Genomic DNA, 13,998 nt, shown 5'->3' with positions numbered 1-13,998 from the left:
GATTCGAACACATACACAGTCGAGAATGGTCAATTAACTCTCATTCGTTATCATAACTATAACGGCAACAGGATTAAAAAACAGCGTTCCCAATATACTAATATAACTATATCGTTCATCAACTAGCGTTTAAACTCGAACAAATCGAACGGAAAAGCTCCGCCAAAAATCATAAGTGTATACGTAAGTAACGAACAACAGGGGGAGGGGGAATTCATTCGTGTAACAAGCTGACGGCAATACCACGTGTTCGATCGAATGTTTCGGCAAAACCTTGTCTTTTCTTTTTTTTTCTTTTTTCTTCGGCGGAATCGACAACAAACGAAACGGAACGAAAAATGGAAACGAAACCGAAAGGAAAGGTGAAACGGAACGTAAAATCATGAGAAACTGAACGACGAATCGTTAGAAACGATTTCGAAAGAAATTGCGTAGAGCTCGGGCGAGTTTATCGAGAGCTGCGGCCGATCAACCGTGCGAGATCGTGGACACAGCGGACGGAGATAGATTCGAGAAATAGGAACCCCGTGTTCCGTCGACGGATTACCTCCGAATGAATTTTTCGTTTGGTCTCGTTCCACCGCGAGAACCACTCTTTCGAGGAACTAATCTCTATAAAAGTCGAATGCGAACAACGACGGAACAGAGTTTCTATGCAAAAAGCGGCTGCCTGGCTGCGCTGCTGCGTTTGCCTATCGAACAAAGAGTATCTAATTCCGGTCTGTATACAACTGAGAAACAGGTTTCGTACGGCAAACAGTAATTGAAGCACTAACATGCAATCGCATAGTACAGCGCCATAAACTCGTGCCAACTATATCGACATGAAAGTAAATCCAAGACTCGGAGCTGTCATCTTTGAACACTGATATCGGGGCGGGGGGGGAGTTGGTAAAACTGTTCGACTAAAACGAAAAGAAGGAGCATGCTGTGGTGAGATACAAGGCTCCGGGTTCGGGAGACAGGTCGAATAAGTAGAGTAATCGGGGCTGTTATGTGTATGCGAACCTTCCAGTTAGCAACGGGTCGCGTACCCCGGCGCGCGACGCAGCGAGATCGCTAGAAAGCATTGGGGTGTCGATCAACATAATAGCCCTGAGGAAACTATTATAGAAACTGTGAAATGTATCGACGCAAACGAAGGAAAACCAAAAGGAAACACATCGCGATCTCTCGCAATGACTAGTCGTTTCATGCAAACTACAGGCTCCATCGAAAGCCAATCGGGAATTAGGGATCCGTGAGATCATTTCAAGCAACTTTCTCCTTTATAAAAATATTCTCCGAGGCTTCGTCTAGGAGTTATCAATGAAAAACGCTGACCAATGAGAGGCGAGTGCGGCTGGCGCGAGGCGGCCGAGCCAGCTTATTGGTTACAGTTTTTTCGCTAATAACTCGTTAACGATACCTCGGAGAATATTTTTATAAAGGAGAAAGTTGCTTCAAATGATCTCAGGAATCCTTAACTTTCCGAATACGAGTGACTTTTGAGACAGCCTGTACAGAGGATCGTCGTCCTCGCTTCCTTTCTCTCTCCCATTTTCTCTTTCGCTCTTTCTCTCCTTCTTACATTCTCTCTCTCATCCTCTCTCTCTCTCTCTCTTTCGCTCTCTTGCTCTCGCTAGCGCTTTCTCTCTGCACGATTGGGTTAGCCTGACTGATATATAGCGCATGGAGACGGCGACTCGCAAATGAGCAACTGACAGGTAAGTAAAGATGTTTCAACATGCCAGGCGCGGTCAGACCGAGAAGTTGTATGGTAGTCAGTTAAATAGGCAGGGACAGGATTATTTTTTACACGTTTACGCTGCACCACCGTCGCGTCTCTCACGACCAAAATTAGCTCAACTTGCAATTGCGCCAACGATTTTCGCAGCGATCGAAAATAATAAAAAATAATAAAAGAGACGTGGAGAGACGCTGGGGGGCGGCGGCGGCTTTTGTAACCGGCTAAAAAATAATTCTTCGTTTAAAGGCGACTAGTGGTGTCTTTGGTAAATAATCGATTCTCATGCAGCAAAGATAGAAGTTTTGTAAGTTGATATATAAGTATCGTAACAAAGCCACCACAGTAAAACAGAGGGTACGTATTCTTAAGACTCACCCATAAAGTCTGCTGTCCCGCAAGCTGCTCCTGCTCCAAATAACACAGAAAGCACAATTACGATATGTACCAGATAGATCAACATAAATTTGTCAATTTCGTTTGTTCGTTCGTTTGTTAGTTGGTTCGTTTGTTTCGTCTAAGTTTGCTGGTTTGTTAGTTTGTTTGTTAGCACGTTTATTGGCTCGTTGGCTGGCGAGTATGTTAGTGGGTTTGTTAGCAAGTTTGTTGGCTTGTTAGTTTGTTTGCAAGTAGTGCGACTTGCCGGTCTGTTAGTTTGTTCTGTTCGCGTGTCCGTGTGCTGGTCTCGTGGTCGAACAATGAAATGTAATACGGAAGTTCAACTAAAAAGGATTTACCAGAACCATTAGATAACGATTTATTGAAATAATACATGTACAATACGCTAAACAAATAAATATAATAATATCCAGTTGGCCTTGAGGAAGTACGTAACAATAAGGACTATGAAGCGTTCAAGCGTTCAGCACGTTTTACAAATGAATATATGTATACGTATGTATATAGATATATATGTATAGATATATATAAATGTATAAGGTATAGAGTTAAGCGGAAATGTAAAATAAATAGATAAAGGCGAAGGTAAAACAAGCGGTCGTAGATTTGCCCCGATCTATCGTGTTCCACGAGCACAGGCCGCGGGAGCGTGTCCGTAATTTATACTGCGGAAAAATCTCTGCCGAGCTGTGTAAAACGCGAGATTTATCGACTCGAATTCTCATATATTTCTCATCGATTACGTTCCGCCGTATTTATACACCGTATATATTATCTTGGAATTTCTTTGCGGCGGCGACGTCTTTTTCGACCAAATCTCCGCGCGCACGCGCACGCGCGCTGCGTTCATAGATCACGATACGTAAAACGCTGGATTCGTTGTTGTTCGTCGTGAATCTACGGGAACCGGTGTGTTGTACCTTCTGCGAGTTCGTTACACAAGAAAGACTTTGCTCGGTGTAACCAACGTACAAGCCGAAAAAGGATGGTCGGCGAACACTACGACGGTATGAACAATAAACTGTTACTATACACAACCATGCGACAATCAGCGTGAACGATATCACGGGAACATATACATATGATTTGAAACGTTGCAGCTTTCGCCGCTCTAACAATTGTATATCGTGTTACGTTACGTTGCGTTGCGTTGTTACGTTTATTTGCGAGGGCTAAAAAGAAGACGGTGTTTTGTAATTCCACGTGTTCTCGAGAAAAAATCACCGTCACCGTCGCTCCAGACGGGGCGTGCTCCCGAAGGAATTCGTCCGGCCTCGTTGTCTCGAACCGTGACACGCGAACCGAAACGTTGCCCGATTTCTCAGCCGACCGTTTCCGCGTGTACAATGCAAGTTGATCGAGAGAACGATGCTCGGACCATCCGTTCCTTCATCTCGAAACGTTTCCAACACCGGAATCTTACCGATAGTCGAGCACCGGGGTAGCGTAGCGATTAAAACGGGTCACCTACTAATGAATACTGCAATTTTTATCGTCCGAACGAATACCCTGCCCTTTTGCTCTGCGAACGTTAACCATACAGTGCGCAATTTCTTTTTGTAACAAATAAGACATATAGTGGAGTATAAAAATTTCATATATAAATAATTCTATAATATATATAATTATAATGTAAATAAATATAAATAAAATATATATATTAATCACGAAGCTTTGGTATATATAACAGTGAGTGTACACATTATACAGAGTGTCTTAAAAATGTCTAGCAATCCGGAACTGGAGGATACCTGAGATCAGTTGAAAGAGCTTTTTCCTCTAAAGAAATTTTCTGCGAGGCACCGTTAACGAGTTATTCAAGAATGACAATGACCAATGAGAGACAACGTCGGCTGGCGCTAGGCGGTCAAGCCAACGAGCAGTTGAAGTCCAGAGCCGCGCTCACTGGTCAGAGATTCTTGTGAATAACTCTTTAACGATGCCACGGAGAAAAATTTTGCAAAGGAGAAAGTTGTTTCAAAACTGAATTTCAATGACAACTGTCTGATTTGGAGCTAAAATAATTATCCTCAATGTCGTTATTACTTTTTTATAACTTAAATGTCTTATTTTTGCTAGGAGTAATATAGAAGTCGTTTCTACTGTTGTGTAATAAAATATGAACGAAAATTGATGCATATATGCATCAATGCGCACTGTAGGGTTAATCAAAGTCGAAAGAAAATTACTTAAGCTCGTGAAATAATTTGCAGTTAAAATTTAAAAAAGCGTTTCTTGACACCGCTTGGTAGAAAAAGCGTTAACGAAGATTCTACAAAAAGAGTGTCCGGTCTCTTTCCATTACCAGCTCGTACAGATCGCCGACAGACTGCCAAAGAGAAATAGACACAGCGTTGCCAGCGAAATACCATTTGGACAGCACGAACGTCCGAAGCATGCAACGAGAGCGTACGAAGCTCGCCGAACGAAGCACGGACAAATTCAAGCGTTCATTAGTAGACGATCCTTTCTACGGTGAAATGACTGCGGGTGGGTCTACTTCCCTCGCGCTAAAGAAAAGACAGTCGAGAAGCGTGGCGAACAGCCGAGGTGGGAAAACCGGGACAGACAATGCGCGGTAGCTTCCGCGACGTTCTCGGCGTTCTCCGAAAAATCGAGCGAACTTTATCACAGCGAGAGATTTGCAATTAGAGCCAGACGGTTAGGCGACGACACACGGTGTTGTCCTGCTCGGAATTAAACGACTGTTGGAGCGTGTTCCCGGCTGTTTATATTAATTTCATCTAATCGATGGGAGAAACGCAGTCTGCGATCGCGCCTCGTCTACGAACGATACATAGAGAAATAGATACGGGCTAGAGATTGCACTGCTACGGGTATGCTCGATATAATATAAAAGTCACAGAAACTGTGATTTGATTTGCGTGATTTGTTGCTCGCGACACCGACACAAGGACACGGCCGCGACGCGACGATAGTCGACGGAGGTCTCGTTCACGAGAGTGGGCAGAAATATTAATTACCATGCAGTATCATAAGCGTGATTCGATATTCTTTAGAGTTCGGAGAGTACACCGAGGAGCTTAATAATAGCACCGCCATCCATTTTCGAGTATTTCGGACTTCGGGATGGGAGTGCAACAAAGTCGATTATATGGGTCGAAAGGGTACCGTGGGTAACAAAGTTTCGCGTAAATATCCACGAAGTAGAAACCTTCTACGTAAAACATAAAACGGAGTTCTGATTTTCAGTTGTTTTGCTTTAGTCTAGCACCATTGTTGCTATCCCGTTCAATTGCTTAAATTTGCAACCCGATCCAGGCAAACAAATAAATTAGTAAAAGAATTCTTTACGAACTAAAAGCTTAAATTTCATTCACAAAAATCGTACATCGACGATAAGTATAATAAAATAGGCGAAATAGGTAAATTAATTTTCAATGTACAACCCTTTTAAATTCAGGTAATTTCAACTTCTTTCATCGAAAATAATATTTTCTGACCAAAAGAATTCCACCTCGTATAATCGAGTTTTTGTCGCATTCCGGTCGAAAAATCCGAAATACTCCAAAATGGGGGCGATGGGATAGTTGTACTCCTCAGGGTATAATTGCCGCAATTTCCACGACACGTTTCTATCTAGTACTTTAAAACCGCACGCAATTAGCGACTATTCCGCGTACGGGATATTCTTGTCTCTAGCGCGTTCGATCGGCAGCCTAAGCGAGCGTGAGATGCGCGGCACCTAGCGACCGGTTCGCCCACAGGAATCAACCGCGAGATCATCGCGTGTCGCGTTTCGTTTCGTTCCGTTTCCTGTCTGCGATTCGAGTATAGGCTCCCGGGAAGCGCGGGCAGCGCGCATTCGATGCGCTTGCTTCGTATAATATGTATACACGGGCGGTTGCGTGGACGGATAAGACAATGGTCGCGCATCGAATGCGCTGGAAACGTGTCGCATTCCCTTCTCTCTCGTCGCTTCCTCCGTTTCTTTCGTTTTCTTCCGGCCGATTTTCTCGCGTTGATTCCCATCGAGAGCAGCGTTTCCTTTCTTTTTTTTTTTTTTTTTTTTTTTTTACAAAACGATAAGATATACAAAGTCTCTTTGCTTATAATATCTCGTACTAAACGGCAAAGTTAACAAAGAAGAGTTAACAAAGGAGAACAATCGGAGAGAACTAAAAACGACCAAGCTGTCTGCGGCTAAGAGATAGAGTCACATAACAATTACGGTACGTACAGTTAAAGAGATTTCGACCGAGGTCGACGGAACAGAAAAGTAGGATTCGGAAACTGAAGATTATCTATCTAGTGACTTGCTATACGTATTGGGGATTGTATTAAGTGGCTTGTTTATTGCGTACCTGTCGTTACCGTGCCTGAATAACGCTAGAATTTCTTCGAATGTTTTATTCTTGGTCTCGGGAACCTTCTTGTACGTGAAGATCCAGAAGATGGCTAGGAATGCACTGAATGGTAGGAACGTGTAGTTTTCAAGGCTAGTCTGTAACAGAGTCGCGTAGAAACGAGTCAGTTCGTTCGATTATGTTTCATGCATAATTGACGTAAGCAATTTCATATAATAGTTGTTGCTAAAAAAAAAGAAAGATCAAAAATGATGTAAAGTATAAAAATTGTTCACATAAATCACGTATAATTCTAATAAAAAAAAACATTTAAAACGTTGATAATCTATTGTAATCTTAATCTTAATATTAATCTATTAACCCTCCGTTTCCTATGCCGGAGTCATTCGTGACTCTTTGTAACGTATACAGTACCGAAGTTGCCTGTGTTAGTAGCAGAGAGACCGCCAATGTTTACACCGGCCTCACCTTAAATATATCCTAACAATATACAATCAGTCAAAGTCAAGAGCTCGAACGGTCGTCACTGGCGGAGTCATATTACCGAGGCGCTCGAGTAAACATTCATGTGCATTAGTGAAGTATCGGTGTGAGTCAGAAATGACTCCGGCACAGGACTCCGTGCTACAGTACTCCGAGGGTTAAGACGAACGCGTCTTCTTCCGGCGCTTAGATTAGGAGTAAAATAGGATTACCTTCATACTCGGGAAACCAATGCCAACCAAAAAATTAGCCATCCAATTGACAAGAACCGCGATCGACATTGCGGCGGGTCTGGGCCCCTGTGAGAACAGCTCGGCCGTGATCATCCATGGTATAGAGCCGGGCCCAACGGCGAAGAACACCACGAAACTTAGCGTGGACACGACCGACAGATAAGACATCCAGTCAATCATTTCCTGCACATAACCGAAAAACTCCTATCAGGCAGTAGAATCGTGTTCTTCTTTCCTGAGCAGCCGGAGGAGTCTCTCTCAGGATCAACAGAAAAATCATTAATAAAACCTACGGAACTGAACAGGAACAGAAATGAACAAATCAAAAAAAAAAAAAGATAAGCATGCACTGGTGCAGCTCAACCCTGTGTCTTAAGGCTTGATGATGCGACTGCAACAATGCGAACGTGCTCTTCTTATGTACAATCAACGGTTATCGTCACTCTACACCTTTTTCTTCTTCTTCTTCTTTTTCTCGGCTTTCTTTTTTTCGTTTCCCGTTCGTTTCTATTCTTTTACCGATTCGGTTTCAAAGCGATGAAAGCATGGACTGGCAATTTTTGTGTCGCGAGGATATCGACCGGGACACCCGTTGCATTGTTTTGACCTCGAGTTAGAATCACAGAAGTACACGTGAGTTACGTGAGAACACGCACAGAGAGACATATACGATTTTCGTGTTATTGCAGAGAAAACGTAGGTGGATCACGTAGAACGGGATACGTGTCGTCGATTTCCGTCACCTTGACGATTGCCAGCGACGTCGACGTTCAGAGTAATTTCATGTATCTATCGATATCGTACACTCGATTGCTCGAATTCGATTTGGATTTATTTTAGATTTTATTTCGTTTGGAAACAATTTCGTCGTATTTATATCGGACTGCAGATTTTACGCGTTTATGAATAAACAATGATATGGATTAAGATTTAGATAGTCAAAAGTGCATACGAAATTATGTTATTTCTAATTAATTAATATATCGTTAACAGAAATAGGTGGTAATTCTAACATGTGTATTTTACGTAAAAATCCAAAGTGGAGTTATTATATTTGAAATATAATTTTAATGTATAATATTATATTTGTTATATGATTTTAATGTATCATATTCTCAAAGTGACCTTAATATATCGTATTATATTTAAAATGCAACTTTAAAGTATCATACCATATTTCTAATCTGACTATACGTATTACATTGCCATTTTTACCACCATGTTATCGCACAATATAACATTTTGCAAATCGACTCGAACGCATTACGTAATATCTGCAAACGATCTAAAAGCGGGTTGGTTCGTAACCGAGACGTGATTCGTAACCTCGCGTAAATTTATTTTATTGTCGTCTTGCCGTTGGTTCGTGACACGCGACGCGTCCCCGCCCCGCCGAGTAAACAGGCGTATTACATTTGTTGTGGTAGAAACGCGAAGTAAACACGAAGGAATACGACGAAGCTTACGCTGGTAAACAATTATCATTGGAACACGGGAAGTAAACAAACATCCAGCGATCCCCACGGGGGGGAGGGGGGACCACGAGTTTACAGCAATTACGGTGTTAGCGGCGCGCGAATCGGCAAATACCTTGAAAAGAAGGGGTCGGGCCCTTCCTGAAAACGCGTCCGGTAAGTGTTCGAGCGTGTACATGAAATTACTCGGCAACCCTGTTCCATGTAATCACCGAAAAAACAAGTACAATCGACACGGCGAGTTCGAGCGGTGCGAGGAGAACACACAGTCGTGCCTTGGAAATTACTCGTCTCTCTCTCGTCCTACCTAACGGCGATTAGTATCGCGCGGAACGTGTCGAGAATATTAATGCAATAGCATATACTTTAATATTATAATACATTTATTATAATATATATATAATTACTTTGCTTCCATTATTTCGACGCTGTTCGAAAAGAGAATCGAAGGACGCTTTTCATTCCATTTATATTTTTATTCCGCGTAAACGTCCGCGGTCTATTTATCATAGCAATTCGTCAGGAATTAACGAACGACACAGGTTACAAAATATCAATAATCTCGACACGTTTGGTATCGTTAAAATTACGTTGCGGGAGTAACTTTTGCGATCGTCTTGAAAATTGCTCGCGTTCCACGCCGTGGTATTCGATTCTTTCACCGAGCGATTTTCGAAGCACAGACTCCCTCTCTATAGCTTCCTCGTTCTAAAAGCAATTGAGGTGCTTCGTGGTGTGTGTATTTGCAGAGGACATAAAAGCTACACACAAACGAGAAGTATATTGGAAAGAGGAAGCTGTGTTCCCCTCGCACAGAAAGACATTGACGGAACCCAAGTGCACGGACAGGATATTCTAGGGTGGCTGGAACAAAACGCGAAAATCAATTGGAAATATAATAAAGAAGCTCTTTTTTTTCCACGTTGTCGAGATAAAAGAGCATTCGAAGATTCCAAAGTCGATTGTCTCGGAAACGTCGCGTGGGGCGGTTCAATAATTTCCATTGATTTTCGATGTGACAATCGCTAATAATCCTAGAACATCCTGTATAATGTCCTGAAACTTGATCGAACTCTGTGGATAGTTTCTGTGAACAGATCTGAATAAACTATAGTCTTTTCTGGCAAATCAAAAACGTTTGTCATTTTGGTCAGTTGATCTGAAGATATATGTATATATAAGTTATGGATGGTATAAATAAATGTATGTTAAAGTATATATATATTAGTCTAAATAAATAAATAGATATATATATCACAATAAGCATTTGTAATATTTTACTTGTATGTTTACAAACACTTATTATAATACCTATAAGGAGAAGTACAACAATTTGGTTTTTTCTTTTAGAAATATATACATATATGCGTATTATATTATATACATACTGGCGTAAACAATAAGTGACCATTTGTAAATATACAGACAAAAAATATTACGAGTGCTGATATATATATATATATATTTATTTATTTACTTACACTAATATATAGATATACGGACAGAGTGCGACCATATCGGACATTCCGTCCACGGATCGAGTTAGTTCGATGAAACGAAAGGAATAATGAAGTGTTCGGTGGCTCTTGTGGCTCCTCGGAATCTATCGTCTGTTCGTACGTCTCGTCTTTCAACAATTCCGGTCCGCGGTAAGTCCTGCGTGTCTGAGAAGCAACAGCCGCCGGCCACGCGGGCCGCTCGAAGAGACGCGAAACGGACTCGGAGCAAATTTGATTATCAGCATGTGGCAATCGAACCGATATTATATGCGACATGACGTAAAAAAGGGTGACAGGTTTGAGCCGAATAGAATGTACACTAATAACAAAGGGAGTTAATCGTCTCCTCCAGGCAGTCACGAAAGAGGCCGTTGTGAACAGGGAGGGGAGGGGGGGGGGGGAGACAGGGGGACAGATAGAGAAGGGCAGCGGTAAGAAGCAGAATCGTTTAAGCGAACCAAATAAAACCGCATGCGACGAGTATTTTGACACACAGAGACGTATTAGATAGATTCGCGTGTAAGGATTCGTTCGTAGAAGCCACGTGTTCGCGTGAAAAACGAACTCTCCGGAACTTGTACTCTCGAGGGGGTGGATTCTCGGAGCCTGTATCGGAGAAAAATTCTTCAGTGGACAATGGTTCAACAAATATTTACACCGAAGGTGACTATGGATACCTTTCGGTAATTTTTATACGACGCTATTTTTTACCAAAGGGGTTGCATGGCGTCTTTTAATAATTTTTAGCAGACTATTTAATAATTATAATTATCTAATAATTATAATTATAATACAGTAATACATATAACACGCTACGTACTAATATAATATACCGTACAATATAATTATAATTTATCCTTTGGTAAGAAACAGCAAAAATAATTATAACCGTGAACAAATATAAATTTTGATCAATGAAACCGCTCGATTTTTGCTATAGTTGTCGCAAAACGTATTCGGTAAATTGTATAATACAAAATATCGTTATTTGCCTTTGCATTTTTCTTTATCCATGGATCCTAATTTACAAGGTTGAGTACACCTTGTAATCAACTCCTCCTGGATAGATGGAAAAGAAAAGAAAAAAGAAACAAAATATCATGGGAATTTCGATTTGCGATAAATACAATCAAGACTCAAGGACAACGCTGAGAATCGTTAAAATAATATACCACGAACCGGTCATTGACACGACTGGAGAGTGAATGTTGACTGGACTCCGTGAATCACCGTCGAGAGTTACTACACACAACGTAAACACGTAGAGATTGAGAAACATTAGGCTGGTGTCAAGGTACCGACTATATGTACACGGTGGTCGGTAATTGATGATACAACTGGCGGAAGAAATGTACCTTATGTAAACACGAGCTCGAGGAGAAACAATAGGATTTATTCATTCGAGATCGCTTTAGCGAGGAAATCAGCCGATGGACGCGCCGAGGCGTCTGATAGCGCAGCAAAAAGTAGAACAAGTCGACTATGATCGGACGAGTCGGCCGATTCCATTTCGATGTCACTATCTCTCATACTAATTTCTCTCTTGAAACGAAATCTTGAATGAAAAACTATTTTTCCTTTTCCTCGATTTCTTATCGCAAGCGATACGTTTCTTCTTCGGATTGCACCGCCAGTTGCCGAGCACCCTGTACACACACACACACACACACACTAAGATAGAGATAATGTTTCGCAACGAAAGAATAACGTGCAGGAAACAGGGGAGAACAGACCTTACAAGTTACATGAATGTTCGGGAGTAAATTAAAATGAGTCATCGGATGCAAATTTATATACGTAAAGTGGTGATAAATTCTCACTGTCGGTGCAGTGCTGCACTCCAGCTGTGAACAAAGTGTTAGATACACCTTTTGCCAAGGTGCATGAAGAGTGACAAAGCACAAAGAGACAGCTATATACAATCCACGTTCATTGTGGTGTACTTAAATGTCCTACGAGACCTAATTCCGGCCCGACTTTCTACACCAGAGACGTTAATACCCCCACTACAGTGACACAATCCCCTGTCTCTTGGTAGCGAATATCTTTCTCGTTTCGACCCGATCCTTGACATTCTCCGCGCGCGCGCGACAATTGCCATTATACGTGTCCCCCCGCGTAGACAACGTTTCGTCTAACCGCGAGAAGCGAGCGCGACCGCGTCGAGGATCATCGTTACGTTCCTCGCGTCTACGTTCGTATGCACGGTATGCATTGTATCGTGTGTACGTATTTTTTTATGTGCACGCGGACCGTGTACGTATCTTTTTTTTATTTTTTACTTCTACTCGGAGAACAGTGGCCGCTTGAAACTTGGACTTACCTTTATGAGAAAAGAAATTGTGATGAATATTGAAAAGATAAACATGCCACCAAGACCGTACAAGTGTAGCGTACGCCTTCCGGTTCTATCCATAAGCGGGATGGATACTAACGTCATACAAACCATAATGGCACCTATGCCAATGGTTGCAAACTTGGCACTCTCCTCTGTCAAACCAGAACTAGTAAACAAATTCGTCGAATAGTAAAACACCTGGAACAGACAGAGGACACACAGATTTCGCCGGCTGTCAACTCGAACTCCGTTTGCTTAACACTTTCATTGCCACGCCGCTCTCTCTCTGTCTGACGGCCTTCGAAACTTTGTTCGATTCGAGCGCAAGCGGTCCCGCGCGTCGTTACAGGTTCAAACTAACTTTTCCCGGTTTAGCGATATTTAGAGAAAATTGTTTCTAACGTAGAAATACACAAACATGAGATTTTCTGTTGCTTCTAATATAGAAATATGCAAATTACAATATTTCATATAATAATATAATATTTTGTGTTATTACTGATATAGAAATATACAATATTTTACAGTACAATATATTTTAATTATCAGATAAAGCTAGCAGCGACCTTGACTCGATTCTCTAATTCATAAAATTAAATTATCTCCTTTAATCAAGCACAAACTAAACGCGTATTGACGTTGAAATTCTATCGCCATCGATTACTGTTTCAATATTCTCATTTTTCGGGGCTCGATATAAAATTACAAATATAATGAATCAGCGTGGAAGTTTAGGGTAAAAGATTCGCAGCGTAAACGAAGTTCCGAATTTAATTTTGAATTTGATCCTGTGAGCGGCGCGGCAGCGAGAGCGTTAAAGAATGATAGCCGGATCCGGCGATTTAAATTTCATGGAGCTTAATGCAGGAGGGGGAGAGGGGGGATTTACGAGGCCGGGGCTACTTACAGCATTAATGCCTGAAAGCTGTTGGGAAAGTTGCATAACCACCCCGATAACGAGCGGCGCTCTCAGCGTCGGGCTACATATGAGCTCTGTCATCGATATTCTAGACTCGGCTTGTTGAGCCCGTTCTTCGGCTCTCATTTCCTCGATGTCTTCTTCCACTTCGTTACTCGCTCTCAACCTTCTCAGAGCTTTACGAGCTTCTTCCTCCCACTGTTTGGTAATGAGCAAATATCTGCGGAACAGAGCGTCGAATGAGAAACCGGTCGGTGCGTGTCGCGACGACGAAGACAACGACGGCGACGACCACGAAATAATCGCGGAGTCGGCTATGTTACGCGCGCGCGTTGCGAAAGGGATGGTAATTTGGTGGAATTCCGGGCTAGCATTTCACGCGCCAATTAACTACCGAAAAACTTCTTTCGCAGCTTCTTCTCGCTCGTTTTAGACCTTCTCGCGATTTTTTTCAGGGTCTCCTTGCTTACTTTCATTCACAGGCAATCGACGAATCTGTTTTAATTTAACGGTGAACTTTTCGCCGGGAACCAAGTGCTAGCAATTTTTTAGATCGAATTTTGAAATATAAATATCAAAGAAATTATGATTTATTTTA

General features: G+C 41.9%; 2 protein-coding genes across 20 annotated transcripts in view; one reads left to right on the top strand and one right to left on the bottom strand.

Annotated features, from left to right (window-relative positions):
• The window catches only part of Glut1 (Glucose transporter 1), a 66,634-nt gene that overhangs the window by 10,041 nt on the left and 42,595 nt on the right, over window positions 1–13,998 (bottom strand). For 13 of the 17 annotated variants that reach the window (XR_013494382.1, XR_013494381.1, XR_013494383.1 and 10 more), the window contains 5 exons: window positions 13,389–13,620; window positions 12,467–12,679; window positions 7,149–7,373; window positions 6,451–6,590; window positions 2,105–2,134 (listed from right to left, as the gene is read on the bottom strand). Coding sequence is in view for 14 of the 17 variants with exons in the window: in XM_078184846.1 (XP_078040972.1) it covers window positions 2,105–2,134; window positions 6,451–6,590; window positions 7,149–7,373; window positions 12,467–12,679; window positions 13,389–13,620 (840 nt within the window). In the remaining 3 variants the exon portion in view is untranslated. The remainder of the gene's footprint in view (window positions 1–2,104; window positions 2,135–6,450; window positions 6,591–7,148; window positions 7,374–12,466; window positions 12,680–13,388; window positions 13,621–13,998) is intronic. The other 4 variants (XM_078184855.1, XM_078184854.1, XM_078184856.1 and 1 more) reach the window with 2 other exon arrangements.
• LOC144472116 (uncharacterized) overlaps window positions 1–13,998 on the top strand; it is a 62,016-nt gene that overhangs the window by 10,131 nt on the left and 37,887 nt on the right. The gene's annotated exons all lie outside the window — the stretch shown is intronic.

This window comes from Augochlora pura, chromosome 7 (genome assembly GCF_028453695.1).
Source record: "Augochlora pura isolate Apur16 chromosome 7, APUR_v2.2.1, whole genome shotgun sequence".
NCBI lineage: Eukaryota > Metazoa > Arthropoda > Insecta > Hymenoptera > Halictidae > Augochlora > Augochlora pura.
The sequence above is the reverse complement of the archived record's forward strand: the minus strand, read 5'-3'. Positions and strand labels throughout refer to the sequence as shown.